The sequence below is a fragment of the Prosopis cineraria genome, unplaced genomic scaffold, assembly GCF_029017545.1.
Source record: "Prosopis cineraria cultivar Desert tree isolate PC_DT_omini unplaced genomic scaffold, ASM2901754v1 PC3, whole genome shotgun sequence".
Lineage (NCBI taxonomy): Eukaryota > Viridiplantae > Streptophyta > Magnoliopsida > Fabales > Fabaceae > Prosopis > Prosopis cineraria.
In genome coordinates, this window is record NW_026555334.1 from 46,143,352 (window position 1) to 46,160,254 (window position 16,903).

The 16,903-nt window shown below is 35.4% G+C and overlaps 2 protein-coding genes across 3 annotated transcripts; both read left to right on the plus strand.

The window, feature by feature from the left end:
* LOC129306775 (solute carrier family 40 member 3, chloroplastic) lies at window positions 1-5,236 on the plus strand. Of its 2 annotated transcripts, XM_054947500.1 has the most exons (13): window positions 4-526; window positions 933-1,143; window positions 1,221-1,284; window positions 1,817-2,031; window positions 2,120-2,296; window positions 2,394-2,468; window positions 2,644-2,745; window positions 2,831-2,948; window positions 3,071-3,217; window positions 3,835-3,941; window positions 4,045-4,158; window positions 4,528-4,828; window positions 4,930-5,236. In XM_054947500.1, exons 1-12 carry the CDS (start codon window positions 378-380, stop codon window positions 4,819-4,821), a joined length of 1,773 nt encoding a protein of 590 aa, XP_054803475.1. In that variant the 5' UTR covers window positions 4-377; the 3' UTR covers window positions 4,822-4,828; window positions 4,930-5,236. The 2 variants fall into 2 exon arrangements, with proteins under 2 accessions (XP_054803476.1, XP_054803475.1); XM_054947501.1 differs by lacking the exon at window positions 4,045-4,158 and having other exon boundaries at window positions 1-526.
* A 2,055-nt stretch (window positions 5,237-7,291) lies between these two features.
* On the plus strand, window positions 7,292-9,976 carry LOC129305135 (laccase-17-like). The gene is made up of 6 exons (XM_054945084.1): window positions 7,292-7,471; window positions 7,587-7,738; window positions 7,850-8,094; window positions 8,206-8,334; window positions 8,428-9,363; window positions 9,476-9,976. The coding sequence occupies exons 1-6, from the start codon at window positions 7,340-7,342 to the stop codon at window positions 9,604-9,606; spliced, it is 1,725 nt and encodes a 574-aa protein (XP_054801059.1). The 5' UTR covers window positions 7,292-7,339; the 3' UTR covers window positions 9,607-9,976.
* Window positions 9,977-16,903: the final 6,927 nt, after the last annotated feature.

Sequence of the window (16,903 nt, forward strand, 5' to 3'; positions counted from 1 at the left end):
AACCCCAATGGAACTTTCCGCCTCCCAGGCACTTGACAGTTAACACCAGCATCACGCTTAACAGTGCCGGCCAAAGTTCTTCGCGGAAAACTCTATCGCCAAGATAAGATTGCTTCCGAAGTCTCACTGCACACTATCCATTTGCTTTGCCTAGAGGACTCAATTTTTCTGAAAAATCTCTTCGCTGAAATCCTAGTTCAAGAAGAACAGCCGACCAATACATGGTTCGTTTGTCGAGGAGTGAAATTTGACCCAAAAAAAGCTGTCATTGTGGAGAGTAAAGAATTTTTATAGATTTTCCTGGACTGCATGAGTGGGTCAAACCCCATAGCGTCCTTCAAGTTTAGGAGCTTGAAGCTTTACAAGCAGCAGCGTCCATGGCTCTTACTACGGCCGCCCTCTCCAGCTATTCTTTCAAATTTTCGATTCGCCAAGCTTCTTTATTGTCGCCGTCTTCCTCTCGAATTCGCCATCGCTTCCCTTCTAGCCGATGGTTGAACTTTATTCATCCTTTTGCCTCACATAGGTACGCCCTTTCTTCGGGATTAGCGCTCTGTCATCTGTTTTATTCTCTGTCCCATTAGATATCGTTCGGCAAGCCGCTATTCTTCTGCCCAGTTTGGGATTCGGGTTGGGGGATGTAGAAAAATTGCTATTGATTGCTTATTTGCTCTCAATTTTTTCGAAGGCTGGGTTGGACAGAATTATGACATTTTCTTGGGGTTAAAATAGCATTATAGATATTATCTGCTGTGTATAACAAGTCTGCTATCGGGCTTGATTATATAGCTCAGGTTCAAAAGAACTTGGATTTTGCATATGCATATGTTATTTGAAAGGTTATAGATGCCATTCCAAATTTCGACTCTGAATCAATTGTTCAAGCATCAAGCATCGTTAGAACCTCTCTCATTTCCTCCTTTTGGTTACAGGTTTGACTGTTTAAGTTCAAGATGTTCAATAACAAATACCGATACACACTTGGATCATGTCACAACGGATGAGGCTCAAGGAGAGTCATCAACTGTTGAACCTAATTATCCGGTGCCAATAGTTACACTTAGCTCTGATATTCTTGAGACCGAGTCCCTGAATCTACTGACTGAAGACACATACGTAGATAGTCTCTTGACAGCATTACCTGTATGCTATTGTCTCCATATATAGTATTCTTGAGTCTTGTCTTACTGTTCGTCGTCTTAATCTGGTCTTCTCTACAGGTTTTGTCTGAAGAGGAGCAACATGTCCTTGCAGCTACACCAGCTCACCCAGCTGCATTATATGGTGAGACACTTTCCAAGTTTACGAACTCCATTCAAATCGTTGTGACGCTTGAGTATGTTGTGATATTCTCATATTGATTCAAATCAACTGAAGTTTCCTTTGGTGAACTTAAACATGGTGATTTTGAATGCTGTGACCTGTGAGTCCCTAATTGTTTAATTATTTTTGCATGGACGTGTTGAACAAAACTACTTTTATTGTATTTGAATTCAGTAGTTGTTTCTCTAATTGAATTGCATTAAACGTCATGCCCACCACCTTGAAGAGATGGAACTCCTGTCTGTTGCTCTAGAGGAAAGCTATTGATATCATCCCTAACATTGCTGTCTAGCCACTACCTTCTATTGGTCAACCTGAACTGTGATTGTGATCTTAAATTATGCCATTGTGTCCTAGAGATAGTTCATGGCCATTGAATCTTGTTTGATAATCTTATTCTGCATCTTCTGTCCTAGACATCTACTGGTGATTTTGAAGTTGAATGCTGGAATTATTTAAGCAGCTGTTAACTTGAAGGGTATGTGTTTTTCAGCTTTCTATGCAAACTGCATAGCTGGAAATTTAGTCGAACAACTTTGGAATTTTGCTTGGCCTTCAGCCATTGCCTTGATTCATCCAAGCCTTTTACCTGTTGCGGTAATGGGTTTTTTCACCAAAGTTGCTATAATTGTTGGATGCCCCCTGGTTGGGAAATTTATGGATCATTTTCCCAGGGTATCTGCATATAATTGCTTGAATATCATTCAGGTGAGTCTTTATAAGCAGTACAAAGTCAAGCAGGATATTACAATTCAAAAAATAAATAAATCATTTTTATCATTTTTGCTGTTGCCAGGCAGCTGCACAGTTGCTGTCTGCGACAATGATCATTCATGCCCATTCTGTTCGTCCTACCTCTGTGACTTCCATGCTTTTATGTCCATGGTATGTCATGTTAGTTTCAGCTGGGGCTATCGAAAGGCTATGTGGTGTTGCAGTGGGGGTTGCAAATGAACGTGACTGGGTTGTATTGGTAGTTTTATTAAGAGCTTCCCTCATTACCTTTTTTCTGACTTAACATTCTGTTAAAACAATATTGCTCTAATCCTCACCATGGTTTCTTTTGACAGCTGGCAGGGGTGAATAGGCCAATTGCACTTGCACAGGCAAATGCAGTACTAAATCGAATTGATCTCATGTGTGAGGTATTTGATAGCTATCCATATTTTCATTCTAAGTTGATAAGGCAGGTTATATAATTACAAGTTCTCACTTCTCAGAGTATTGAATCAGTTTTTCTGCGGAGAGAAATGTGCAGTAGCTGTTTCGCATCACTTTTAGGAGCTCTGACCTGGAGATTAATGAATTGTGAATTTACAGATAGTTGGGTCATCACTTTTTGGAGCTCTCCTATCAAAATTTCACCCAGTAACCTGCTTGAAATTTGCTGCTGGCTTAATGATGGGATTACTTCCTGTTACAGTAATTTCTTTGCCTTATTTCTTCTATCACTACTTCTATTGGCTGGAAGATTGATTTGTTTTCACCCTCCGTTCTAAATTTACAGATCGCACTAACATGGTTGGCGAACAAACTCTCAACTGGTGTTCTTGACCGGTCTAAATCCTCACAAACTTGTTGCAGAGTATTCACTGAAGATTCTGGGCCACATGCTTACAATATAGGTATCATTTATAGTGATAATTTTTTGTTCTATTACCAAAAAACAATAGAATATTTTCTTTGCTGAATCATCTTATCATTTGATTTTATCAAATTTTTTTTTAATTGTCTCCTGGAAAACCAGTGGTTAAAGGTGTAGAAGCCATAAAGCTTGGCTGGAAGGAATATCTTGGCCAGCCAGTCCTTCCAGCAAGTCTTGCGTGGGTGCTCCTATACTTCAATGTGGTTCTTGGACCAGGAAGTTTGATGACAGCATTTTTAACACAGCGTGGTATGGAAAATTACCTTCATCAAACTCTTTCTTTGTACAAGTCTTTCACATCTGAGTTCTGACAGACCAAATCTTGCAGTGCAGAAAAGAGTGAAACATTGAAATTCAAGTTTTTTAAGAATTGATGTCTGTCTCTCATAAGTGACAAAGAAATTACCTTTCTGATAACTTTTGTGAACAAACCCTAAAAAGAGTTATTGACACGTATTCGTTAAAACTGACAAAGTATATACCCCGTTTTCTAAAGTACCATCTCTGGTTATAAGATCCATAACTTGTAGAGAGTTGTGACAAGAACTAGCTCATCAAGTGCATATATGTTGCTTTTCCAAGCTTGTTTATAGTATCTTATTGATCGATTTTTTTAGTATGAATTGTTTTTCAAATGTTCTTGTTTATACTTTGTGCTATAGAGATAAGGCAGAAGAAGAGAAAGAAGGAGTGTTTAATGGTTGTTTGTGTAATATCTCCTATCTTTGTAATCTCATTCTATATTTTTCAGGCTTTCTTCCATTTCCTTGCTTTTGACTTTTTCCTTTTTTACTTTCTTTTTTTTTTTTTTTTTGGGGGGGCACCCCTTCTTTTTTAAACCAACATATTACTTGATTCTTCAACAGGATTACATCCCTTTATCATTGGAGGATTCAGTGGATTGTGTGCTTTTATGGGCGTTGCTGCGACATTTGTGTCTTCAACTCTGGTCAAACAATTTGGCATTTTAAAGGTTGCTTCTTCAGCTTCTTTTTACTAGATAATCAAGTATGGGAGCTTAATATGCATGCAATTTGTTTTCTTAAAATAAAATAAAAGAAGGCTCTCTTATCCAGGCTGGGGCAGTTGGGTTGGTGTTTCAAGCTTTACTTCTCAGCATGGCTGTAGCTGTATATTGGAGTGGATCGATTTCCCAACAAAACCCACTTTTTTTCTTCTTGTCCCTGGTTGTAAGTTGTTTTAGTAATTTTATTATGCCACCAGTCATTCATGTTAAAACCTATAAACAGGGAGGCTTGCTGCAGCTCAAGAGGCAAGTGGATATAGTTGATTTGATGGAGATCCAAGTTCAGTATATACTGAAATAGTTTCGTAAACTGTAATAAGAAATGTAGTTAGTTCTAATGAAACCTTAACTCTAATCAGAGCCTCTGAATTCTCAATTCGAAATGGTATGTGCAATTGTTGGCAAGCAAGAATTGGAGCAGTGTCAAGTTGTCTCTATTTCAATGTTTTATTTTTCACCGAGAGAAGCTCTCTGCTAAATTAAGTTGCAATATTTTGTTAACCAAGCATTTTTTATGTTCCTCTGCATGCAGATGTTGTCCCGGTTAGGACACATGTCATATGATGTTGTTGGTGCTCAGATTATTCAGACGGGGATCCCATCATCCAAAGCAAATCTCATAGGGACAACAGAGGTTGCTGTTGCTAGTTTGGCAGAGTCTATAATGCTGGGAGTCGCCATAATTGCAAATGACCCTTCTCATTTTGGGTTTTTGGCAATGTTGTCTCTTCTATCCGTGGTTGGGGCAGCATGGATGTTTTGCAGATGGTTGTTTAATCCAACAGATGAACAGAAAAACCTTTTTTCTTATGATCCTCAGTTTTGATAATTTTGTAAGTTATCCATTTCATTTTATTTTTAACTGATTTTCCTACCATAATTTCTATGTCAAGCTTTATATCCTAATCATACGCAATGCATTTTCTGTTTGCAGTTGCTTGTTGCGTTAGCTGCCCCGATTGATTCAAAGGTCAAGTGACAAGCGCAAAAGCCAAAATAGATATGAAGTAATGTATTTAAGAATGTGGGCGATTATTCATCAGGTGGGAGAAGCCTGATGCTTTTTCCTTCCACATGATCACGCTACGGTATGGATAGATTACATGGCTTTGATTGTAATGTGTAAAATGCGCCGTACAAAATCAGATTGGACATGACATCTTCGTAGGTCCAAACATGTACATACATTTTGTAAAGCATTTGTTGATTCAATATTTTTTCCCCAATGCTTCATACTTCAATGAGCGTTATGAAGAAACCGATGATGCTATTGAGCAAGAACGTACGTAGCATTGTAGCAATAAATGAAATTAAATACACTAGCCATTGATGGGAAGCCACGGATCATAACATTGTACTGCATCTGGCAATATTTTCACGTGAAATATGCCAATGCTTCATTGAAGAGAAGAGAGGAGGAGAATTGGACGCGTAATTAGCTGGTTGAATGGCCAGTAATCGACTAATCGTGCAGAGAAGAGGTGGGAAATCTTGAAAAAGGTCAGGTTGACAAGACGACTCCACTCCCACGGCCTTCTTCGCTTGTTTGCCTCTCCACTCCACCTGAAATAATATCTACATCTACAATTATTTTGAAGTCAAATTGGTAGGGGCGGAAAACACTTTTTGACCATCATTATCATGTTATTAATTAGGAATTCAGCTGCTAACTAGTTCATATACTTCGATAACAGGATTGGACCTAACAAGTTAACAAGCATTTGAATCAAATGATAAGGATATGAACTTTAATTTTTAGCGGCTGAGAAGCGGTATGGACGGGAGAGCTTGCCAAAAATGGCAGGGTTTTGCTCAAGCAACGTTGGCCCACGGTAAAGCAGAAAGGAGCGTGATGCTGCTCTCTTGGCAGACCCGTTCTCGCAGCTTCTATCTTCCGTATACTCTAATCTAACTCTAAAGAAGGAACTTCGTTACCCTTCTTCGTTTTACTATGAATTTTAAGTCCTCATTCCTAATATCACTCACAGAGCAAGGTTTTCATAGGTCCTGCAAATACCATTTGTGAAAGATATGTATATTTCCAAAGACCGTGATTTTCATTTTTCATGCACCGATGCACGTTATGGAGATTAAAGTGCGTCTCTCTATGACATTCTTTTTTGTTCGTGATATTTAGCCGTATATGACATTCAGTGCCCAAAATTGATAAAAGTTCAATTCTAACCAAGTTTGCTAACAGTGAGAGTAAGGGGAGAATAAGAAGCAGCATACTTCCTTTACGCTCAAATCAACCTCATATCATGAAACCTTATGATCAATAATTCAACATATATCTAGTTGTGATTATGCCTCAAATGAGATTAACACGTCAACTGCAGCCAGATAGCGTACCAAACATGGTTTATTATGTATGAAATACGGAAAGACTAGCTAATTAATTAATTGGTTAAGAGCTACAGGAGAAACACGCGTTAATCATCTTCGGGTGCTCGTAGTCGAAGAATAACTAAGCTGAATTCTTCATGATAATCTCCATACAATCTGACACTTCCACGATGAATTCCAAGTCCCTCTCTCCTTTGAAATGTGAGGTAATTAAATTCAATAAATCACGAAGCTAGCCAATGGTAATTAAGTTACTCCGGCTTCATTGGTAACTTCTTTCTCTATGTAGTTTTATCGATAGCAACAGATCATGGCAAACTAACGTTATCGCTATCATTCCTTTTATCGCTTGAAAGAAAGGTGGGTCAAATGTCGTCTTCTTCTTGCCTTTGGGTTGACAGTTGAAACTGTCTGGCTGCAAGAGACGCCACCGCCAACCGCTAACATATCCACATATATAATCTTAACAGTAAATATTAAATATGATCTTCGACGCATATAATAAGCACCCCTAACAGTGCTGGTACAATCACATTAATCAGGCTCTCACTTGTGAATCAAAATTCATGTGTGTGGGCGCGAACATTTGATTGGATTGTCATGAACACGACGCCGAGATAAAACTTATTCGTACTTGGTAGGTGGTGTACATAAATCGGTTAGCTGTAGGTACAGAACATTTGATTCCAGTTTAGCAAACTTAATCTAGAGATCATTTTGGGAATGGACAGTGAAAATGATTTGATCGGATTAGGAAAATGATTGTCCCAATCAGAGAAGAGATCAAGGCCCAATTAAATTGACTTTCACACCACTCTAGTTGGGGTTAACTGGGTCCCCTCGTACTTTTTTGAAGCCTACAGTTACCTAATCGACTGAACATGGACTTTTGATTCAGTATAAGAAGCAAAGTCTGGCTCTGACGAGGCACTCCACTTCGAGTAATTAATTCGTAGCTGTACTCCAGTAGCTCTTTTCCGTATCAGAGTGTTCCAAATATGGGCGCTTTGATTTGTCAGCCGGCTACATATTATTTAGGAGCTTTTCTTCTGGCTATCAGCTCCCTTAGCTTCTTCCCCGGCATTGCGGATGCAAAGCATGGACCAAGAACAAGACACTACACGTTCGATGTATGTTTCTTAATCTCGAGCAGGCATTTTTAGCATGATGATTTAACAATACCCATACATTTCCTTACACACAGTAGATCTTGACATCATCTGGTCTGGTGTTCAAAACTAACAGGTAAGGATGCAGAACGTTACACGGTTGTGCCACACGAAGAGTATGGTAACGGTGAATGGCAAGTTCCCTGGGCCTCCTATCATTGCTAGAGAGGGGGACCGAGTAGTGGTTACAGTGGTCAATCATGTTCAATACAATGTTAGCATCCACTGGTAAAGCGCGCACAGGCACGCGCACACACACATAATAACACAGTTAACACAAACTTGAAATGATCCTGATCAACATGCATGCTTTGACTACTGTTTCCATGCTGGTGACAGGCACGGGATTCGACAACTTCAAAGCCAGTGGGCAGATGGACCAGCATACATAACTCAGTGTCCAATCCAAACGGGCCAGAGCTACGTTTACAACTTCACGATAGTTGGCCAAAGGGGTACTTTATTTTGGCATGCTCACATCTCATGGCTCAGAGCCACCCTTTATGGACCCATTATCGTCCTTCCCAAACCAGGAGTTTCTTACCCTTTTGCCAAGCCATACAAGGAAATTCCCATCCTGTTCGGTACAAATATTTGAGCTACATATTATATACGACATCTTTACAGATACTGACTCAACTTTTTTCCTCCTTTCTTGATGCTAATTAAGAGCTTCTTTCGTTTTTCTATCGCAGGTGAGTGGTGGAATGCAGATACGGAGGCAGTAATAAGCCAGGCTCTTCAAAATGGTGGGGGGCCTAACGTGTCTGATGCATACACCCTGAACGGACGTCCTGGCCCACTGTACAGTTGCTCTCAGAAAGGTACTTGTATATAGGTGTAAAATAGTAAAAATACTTGCCACCAAAATTCTTATTTTAGCTGAGAAGTAAAACACTCGTGTTTTTTTATTACAGAAACCTTCAAGCTGAAGGTGAAGCCAGGGAAAACATACCTCCTCCGACTGATCAGCGCTGCACTCAACGACGAGCTATTTTTCAGTATAGCAAATCACAGCCTCACGATTGTGGAAGCCGATGCACTGTACGTGAAACCTTTTAAAGCCGACATACTGCTCATAGGCCCAGGGCAGACCACAAATGTTGTCCTGAAAACCAAACAAAACCAACCAAATGTTCGTTTCCTTATGGCAGCCAGACCTTATAGCACCGCCGGCCTCGGAACTTTCGATAATACCACCACCGCAGGTGTTCTCGAGTACGAAGGGACATCAAAATCCTCTCCTCTGATCAGACCAGCCCTCCCTGCCATTAACGACACTTCTTATGCTGCCAATTTCAGTGCTAAATTCCGCAGCTTAGCCAAGCCACAAGTCCCTCAAACGGTGGAGAAGAGCTTTTTCTTCACCGTGGGCCTTGGAAGCAGCCCTTGTCCTAAAAACCAGACCTGCCAAGGCCCGAATGGTACCAAGTTCGCCGCTTCCGTGAACAACATATCTTTTGCCATGCCCTCTACCGCAATCCTGCAGTCCTATTATTCCAGGAAATCAAATGGGTTTTTCACCACTGATTTCCCCAGCCGTCCGCTGATCCCTTTTAATTACACTGGCACCCCACCCAACAACACAATGGTGATGAACGGGACCAAAGTGGTGGTGCTTCCGTTCAACACGAGTGTGGAATTAGTCATGCAGGACACAAGTATTCTTGGGGCCGAGAGTCACCCGCTCCATCTTCACGGATATAACTTCTATGTGGTCGGGCAGGGTTTTGGTAACTTCGATCCCAAGAAACACCCGGCTAACTATAATCTTGTGGACCCAGTGGAAAGGAACACTGTGGCCGTGCCATCTGGTGGGTGGGTAGCTATTCGTTTCTTTGCAGATAATCCAGGTCAGTGTATATTACACTACTCATTTGAGTAATTAGTCGCACTGCTACCATATTATGTGGATGCTGGTTTCATTTTACTTGCGCTTTAATAAATTGTGATGCGAATGAATAGGAGTGTGGTTTATGCACTGCCATTTCGAAGTGCACCTGAGCTGGGGGTTGAAGATGGCATGGATTGTGCTGGATGGAAAGCAGCCGAACCAGAAGCTACCTCCACCGCCCGCGGATCTTCCCAAGTGTTGATTCTTCAATCCCTCAACTTTCAACGATTCCTCAGTAACACTTACGCCTGTTTTCCTTTTCCTCTGTTAATGCTGTCTTTAAAACCCCCCCCCCCTTTTTCCTTTTTTCTCACCGCATCTTCCTTAGTTTATTGATCAGTCGAAGAGATTGTTCGGAGTCGACTTTGCTACTGTATTGAGTTGAGCTAAAAGCTTCGGTGCGAAGCATTGAGTGTGATAATTTGCGAGAAATAAAATTACGCAGCCGTTTGAAAGGAATGCGGTTCAGCATTTATGGAAGTTTACTTTTTTTTTTTTAAGAGATAATACAACCTGTAATCCTTTCGATTGAGAGTTTTATTGATTTAATCCCTCAATTTTAATTTTGATTATTTTAGTCCTTAACATTTTATAAATTTATTTAAACAATCCTTAATTTTTTGATAAAAATTAACGCCATTAGATTTGGAAAACAAGGCTAATAAAGTAATGATGTGGCAATCATGTAGATTAATAAGATGAGAAGCAATGATGCTGAGTTGGATTAAAAAAAATAAAATTAACTACTTTAGTGCAGGAAAAAAAAAAACCACGTGATTGTGAACAGTGCGTTGCCTAGTTGAAAGAAAGCAATGAGGAGACAGAGCAAGAAGGCTGCTAGTGCACAAGGGAGAAGGAAATCATCGGTCTCGCCGTGGTCACATTCTTGTTCTTCAGTAATTGGGAATTGTCTTTAGTAAGACGATGGAGAGGAGTTACCAAATTTTTATACCGTCATTTCCCTGAGCCTTTGACCGTTATACCGTTTTTATTTCCATTCTTTATAATTGTATCTGTTCAGTTTGTCCTTTACCGTCACAAGGTTCAGTCCCACCTCAAGCTCGCAATCTCCCACTGCAGTGTTGTCCTCAATTTCTTGTGCTTTCAGACTCACAAGTCCTTCTTCTAAAGCCATTGTCCACAAGTCATTAGGTCTGAAACTTCTAAAAATACCCTAATATACAATTAGAATGGCAAATTAGAAATTATAAAAATAAAATCAATTTGTTTTATGTGTTTTAATTGATCCACATATATATTCTACCTCAATAATATAATTTACATGTCTAATTTATCTTGTAAAACTTAAACGACTAATTTGATAAAAAAATAAATATTAAGGATTGAAATAATAGAAATTAAAGTTGAAGAACTAAATTGATAAAACCCTCAAACATAAAGGATTACAAGTTGCATCATTTTTTTAATTTAATTTGAACAAGTATAGTTTAGACTTTGATCTTGAATTATGTAGCCAATTGTGAAATAGTGATTGGCGAGATTTATGGAGTCATGAAACCTATGATGACTAATTTCAGCGCTTTCATGTCGGCCCAGAAAATATTTAAGCAAAAATTACATCTAAATTCTTCAAAAAAAAATATTTATTATTAAGAGATCTCATCAAATTCACAAAATATTTTCAAATCTCAAATTCTATACATTTACAACTTGATTAAAAAGTATTAAAATTGAGCAACGGTCATTTATAACTTACTTATCAATACCCTTAATCAAGTTAAAAATATACATGATTTGAAATTTGAAAATATTTTATGAATTTTATAAAATTTCTTAATAATTAATTTCATTATATAAGATTTACATGTAAATTTTTTCAATTTTTAACTCTTCTTTAAGTTTTCAGGCCCAATGAGCCAGGGCAGCTTTTTTTTTTTTTTTTTTTGCCAACACTCAAGGCAAGTTGATCTTGCAATTTTTTTTTTTTGAATGAAAAAGATAAAAGTCAACAACCATTACAAACAAATAAACAACTACTCTAAACCTCTAAGGGCCGTTTGGTTTCAAAGAACTTTAAAAATAGAATTTGAGTCTAGAGGTTGTTTCTCTTCTAAATTCATTTTCAGGTGACATGGTTGAATGTGTTTTTAGTGAATTTTCTTACTTTAAAAGTATATACTTATTTATTTTAATTGATTTTTAAAAAAGCTTATCTAAATACAAATCTATATATATATAATTAGGAGTCCTGAGCACACTTGTCGGCATATTATGAAGCGACATTAGCTTCTCCTTTTTCTCCTTTGTGTGACACATGTGCACATGCCGAATATTTTCTCAATGATAATTATGGTCATGAATAATTTCCACATTTGATAATCAACTCGAATTTATGAAAATTATAATTATGAGATAAATTTGTGGGCATATTAAATGCATGGGTCCATTTGATTGCAACATAATTATGATCACGATTACTGAATCCGTTTTGTGAGGATATTTCCTAATTGATTGCAGTGTTAAAAACTGTAGCCCAAAAGAAAAAACATCACAAATATTGTGTGTGGCCCATTGACTTGCCCTGCTTATTTCTTTATATATTGCAACATGCACTGTGATTTCCATTACAGATAATAATTCGCATATAATTTTTTATATAAACGTGGATTTTGTACGAAACTTCGAAAATAAGTTGCCTTATTGCCGTTAATCGAGGAGTTCATTTAATGTCTGCCGAATTGAATATGTTTTTGAATAATCTCAATACCCAAAATTGGAAGCTCCATGAATTCACCCACCATGTGCATTGGGCTATTTATACAATCTAATCTAACATCGGTGAACCAGATGCAATTTTTTTTGTTTTTTAAAAACTCTTGCAAGTTGGTGTATAATGGAGCCAAAACTGGGCCGATGGAAGATTTCTTATCCCCGTCTGATTCACGCAATTTCCTCACTGGTTTTTTTCCCTTGCTCCTTGTACTTCCAGAAATCTTCGTGTTCAGTCCTCCCCTATAAATTTCTGAAAGAAAATCCCTTTCAAAAAAATCTTCTTCTTGGTTTGAACATATCTCAGACGATCACAAGGTTCTCTATCAAGTTCTCGAAGCTTGGATATGGAACCCACCCATTTCTTGTGGCATCTTCAATTTTGACGTATGCACATCTTCGTTGCAATATAATCATATTACCCATCAAGTTGTAGGTTGGGTTTATGTTCATTCATCGATTTGTTCAATGAATTTGATAATCAAAAGCATTATGAAACTTGGGAAACGTGATATTGCCAAGAAGGTGTTCAACAAAAATACTCGTTCAACATAAATCAAATCCTGTGTTCTCACACCACGTCATTCCTTGAGGCTTCGGCTCGGGGAGAACTGAGAAAGGTTTAATTTAAGATTATTGTGGAAAAGATTGTAATGGCAGCATGTACCTTAAGAGGAGGGCAAAAGGGTCATTCTTTTGAATAGTTATTTATAGTTTAGGATCTTTGGACTACAAAGTAATTTCAATAATTGGTAGGTCTTTAATATAATTGCAGTTATTGTGGAGGACTTTGAAGTGATTTTTCCTATCTTTTTTACACATGACTATCTAATTTAATTAAATTCTGTCTGGCCTAACTAAAAGCAATTTCCTCCACAATTATTTATATTAAGAATGGAGAAAGATCTGATTTCATGATTACCAAAAATGTTTATGGTCAATATATACTATATAGGTCATTTAGTTTGATGGCAAAAAAAAAAATAATAATTTAAGTTCATAAAGCAAAGAATTCTTATATTGAAATTTGACGCAATTTTCCAATGCCCCCTTTCAACTTAACCCAAGTTGGTGCATTTTTGCTTTTGAAAGAATTCACGGATGGGCTACTGCACCAATGTTAAGCTCCTCTTAGAGTTAGAGCAAGGTTACTACTCTCTATCTATCAAGTTGCAGGTGGTGAAGATGTATAAGGTTTTGTGAAAAGTTAGATCAATAGTGACAGTTCCCAACTTAAATTCATTTGTAAATGATATGAATGTATGGGTAATTTGGCGTGGTTTTAAATTTTTATTTATACATGTGATGTTATTAAGATGGCCTAAAAACCCACTTATCCAGATTACAAGAAATGCTTTGATCTGTGAGGCAAATTGAATATTGATTCAAAAATCTCATAACTTTTCATAAATGAAGTGTTGAGTGTCACTGCAAGCTCTCCAAATTAAGTGTTGGAAACTCTTTAACTTCCCAACATATTATGAAGCCACATTAGCTTTCTATATTCCTCTAGTCATGACACATGAAAATACAATGCATACATTTAATATAAGTATGCAAAGCATTAATTTCAAGATTTGATTTTTAATTTATTGAAAATATAATTACATATTAATTTCGATTTCATATCAATCTCTTAGTATAATATTCTATTGCATCAAATGACCTTAAATCAAGAAATATTATGCTTGACACGTATAATCCATGAATTTCTCATTTTTGAACCATGTGGATGAATAAATTTGCCTATTCTGTATAAAAACTAGAATAATGTTTATAACTCTTAATTTCAAAAGGAAGAAATTTCGTTTGACTCTTATTTAATTTAAATCAGTAAATGACATTAATTACTTAAAATTAGTGACGGTAAAGAGAAATTTTCAAGATTCAAAAATCATAACTAATTGAAAGTTGACATTTCAAATCAAGATTCAAATGAAATTGATTATAGCATATATTAGAACAGTAGATAAATCTTACAATTAATTGCATTGGTGTCATACCTTGCCATAGCCTCCATAAATCAGAATTGTTTAATACCGAGACCGAGGGTAAGACAGGACTATAGATTTGAGGGAGTCCAAGTTTTGTAATTTAATAAATATTATTAATTTAAGTAATTTTAAACTAATTAATTAAATGCTAATAAAGAAAATTCTTAATATTTAAACTTATATTCACAATTTGATAAGAGGCAAATACATGTACATATACATATACATATATGTATGTATAACATGCAAGCATGAATCAAATGAAAAGTGGGTGTTGATATTTTTCTTTTTATATAATTCATGGTTGGTGTTTTAAATGTGCATGGGCGTGTATTAAGGAAAGAGGTGAGACTTGGGGCAGAAGGCCCCTCCGTCATCAACATAGTTCCGTTTGATTGAAATATCCCTTTCAGTCTTGAATATAGTATTATATATGTTAATTTCGTTTTGTTACTCTATCGTATATTATATGCATTGATTCTTCTCAACAATTCATGACAAAAAAAAAAAATCTCCTCAACAACCAAAAACAAATTTAATTCTCCAGCATTAAAAAATTAAATCTCCTCAACAACTCAAAACAAATTTAATTCTCCAGCATTAAAAAATTAACTAAGTCATTAAAGCTGCACATGAATTTAATATTGGAGATTGCATTTCAAATCAAGACTTTGAAAAAATTGTTGTTGGGCATAGTAAAATTAATTAATTCTCCAACATAGAAAAATTAATTAATTTGACATTTCAAATTAAGAATCTAAATTGTTGCATTTGAATTATTTTAATATTCATGATTCAATTTTTACAAACAAAAAAAAAACTGTCAATGGGCACGATAAAATGGTAAAAATTGATTGCCCCATTTTATTGTGTCAGGAGCAAAAAATGATTAATGAGATTGGACCCAAGATTATATTATTTATATTTGAAATCATATTGGTGTATCTAATTTATATGTAGAATGTTGATCTGGCATTTTGATTGGTAAAAAAAATCATTTGAATTTGGAGGTGTTTGTTGAGTTAACTTGATAGCACAATAAAGTGGCATAAGTCATCTTTCTATATCTATGTAAAATCAGAGTACGCAAGCGCATATGTCGTCACGCACCTTTTTCTCCTTTCTTGCCACGTGGATGGCCAGTTCATTTAGGAGCAAGTTAAAATTGTATTTACCATCCATTTAAAACTATAACTTCAGAATCTAAGAATAAAATTTCTTAATTTACAAGTTTTATTTCATATTTTATAAATACTAGACTAAAATTACATATATTATTTATTTATAATTGTAACTTTAAAATTTACAAGCAAAACTTTATGGTTCACAAATTCTATTTCGTGTTTTATAAATATTACATTGAAATTGTATTTACAATTTATTTACAACTATAACTTTATAATTTATCAGTAAAATTTCTTAACTCACAAGTTGTATATATTTCGTGCTTTGTAATCAGTAGATTGAAATTATATTTACCATCCACTCACAACTATAAATTCATAATTTATGAGTAGAATATTTTAATTCGCAAATCTTATTTTATATTTTATAATCAATAGAACTTCTTAATTCACTTACATTCAGGCCCTAAGAGACATGCATGTAGTTTCTAAATTTCATGAAACTTATTTTTCAATAAGTTGTTTTTATGGGAACTTATATGTAATTCTTTTTAAATTTTATTAATTTTTCCTTCACTTTACAAGAACCGAAAAATAAGCATCTCATAAAAATCAATCACATTGATTTTAAATTACATCAATATTTTTTAAAATAAATTTTAATAAGAGTGGATCCAAATTTAAAATTCATGAATAAATTGTACATATCTAATGACAAATAATACTGATTTTATTTTGTGAATAAATTGCAAATATTTTGGGTAAATTGTTTTTGGATTCTTATTGATTTCTATGAATATCCATGCAACTATTTTAGAAATAATTTCCTGAAAGTAAATTTCTTAATAATTATTATATAACCTATAAATTACAAATATCATATAATAAATTGTAGTTTATCATTAACTTCTTGCAATAATTCACTACAAAACTATTTTCTTAATATTGCTAACATAATACATATATATATATATAACTTAAATAACTAAATAGAGAAAATATTCAAGAAAAAAAATGCATTACTTGAATCCCTTTAATAATGGCACGCTTAAAATTGACTTGCCCAAATTCATCCTAAATTAAGTTAGCAATATTGAAAATAAATTATGCTCCCAAAAATGATAATTTAAGCCACATCACACCAGTCAATTATATAATTTAATCCATTGATTGGTCTAAATCTTCTCACTTAATAAGTATCTTATGCGATATTATAACGACTGTTTAATTTAATTGAGTGATTATAATATATTTTGTCATACAATATTTAAAAAATACTAAATCTCAAATTTTTAGAATATTTAAGAATATTTATTTTTATGATGATTGTTAAGGGGTTCAACTGAAAATAAAATAGTGTGAGGGATAAGATGAAGATTTTATGTTGTGATTCAATAAAAATGTTGTCTCATTATATGCTTTGACATAATCAAGTAATCAAAATTTTTAAAATAATTTAAAATAAACATATGGGAATTTATTCAAGAGAATATATTGATCAGGGGTTGACAATTAGAGCTGATAATTTGAATCAAATTTTACAGGCTAACTTGAATAAACTTAAAAAATTTCAGGGTCAAGACTGAGACTTTAAAAAATTCACTTAACTTCGAGCTTATTTGGATCAAACCTGAACGAACTTAGTCTAAAT

Bases quoted from the DNA above. Each gene is read 5' to 3' on its own strand.
- LOC129306775 (XM_054947500.1), top strand. From the start codon at position 378: ATGGCTCTTACTACGGCCGCCCTCTCCAGCTATTCTTTCAAATTTTCG. The intron at 2,297-2,393 runs GTAGTTTTATTA...TTCTTTTGACAG, and splicing joins AACGTGACTGGGTTGTATTG to CTGGCAGGGGTGAATAGGCC. The intron at 2,949-3,070 runs GTATCATTTATA...CTGGAAAACCAG, and splicing joins GCCACATGCTTACAATATAG to TGGTTAAAGGTGTAGAAGCC.
- LOC129305135 (XM_054945084.1), top strand. From the start codon at position 7,340: ATGGGCGCTTTGATTTGTCAGCCGGCTACATATTATTTAGGAGCTTTT. The intron at 8,095-8,205 runs GTACAAATATTT...TTTCTATCGCAG, and splicing joins GGAAATTCCCATCCTGTTCG to GTGAGTGGTGGAATGCAGAT. The intron at 9,364-9,475 runs GTCAGTGTATAT...GCGAATGAATAG, and splicing joins TTTCTTTGCAGATAATCCAG to GAGTGTGGTTTATGCACTGC.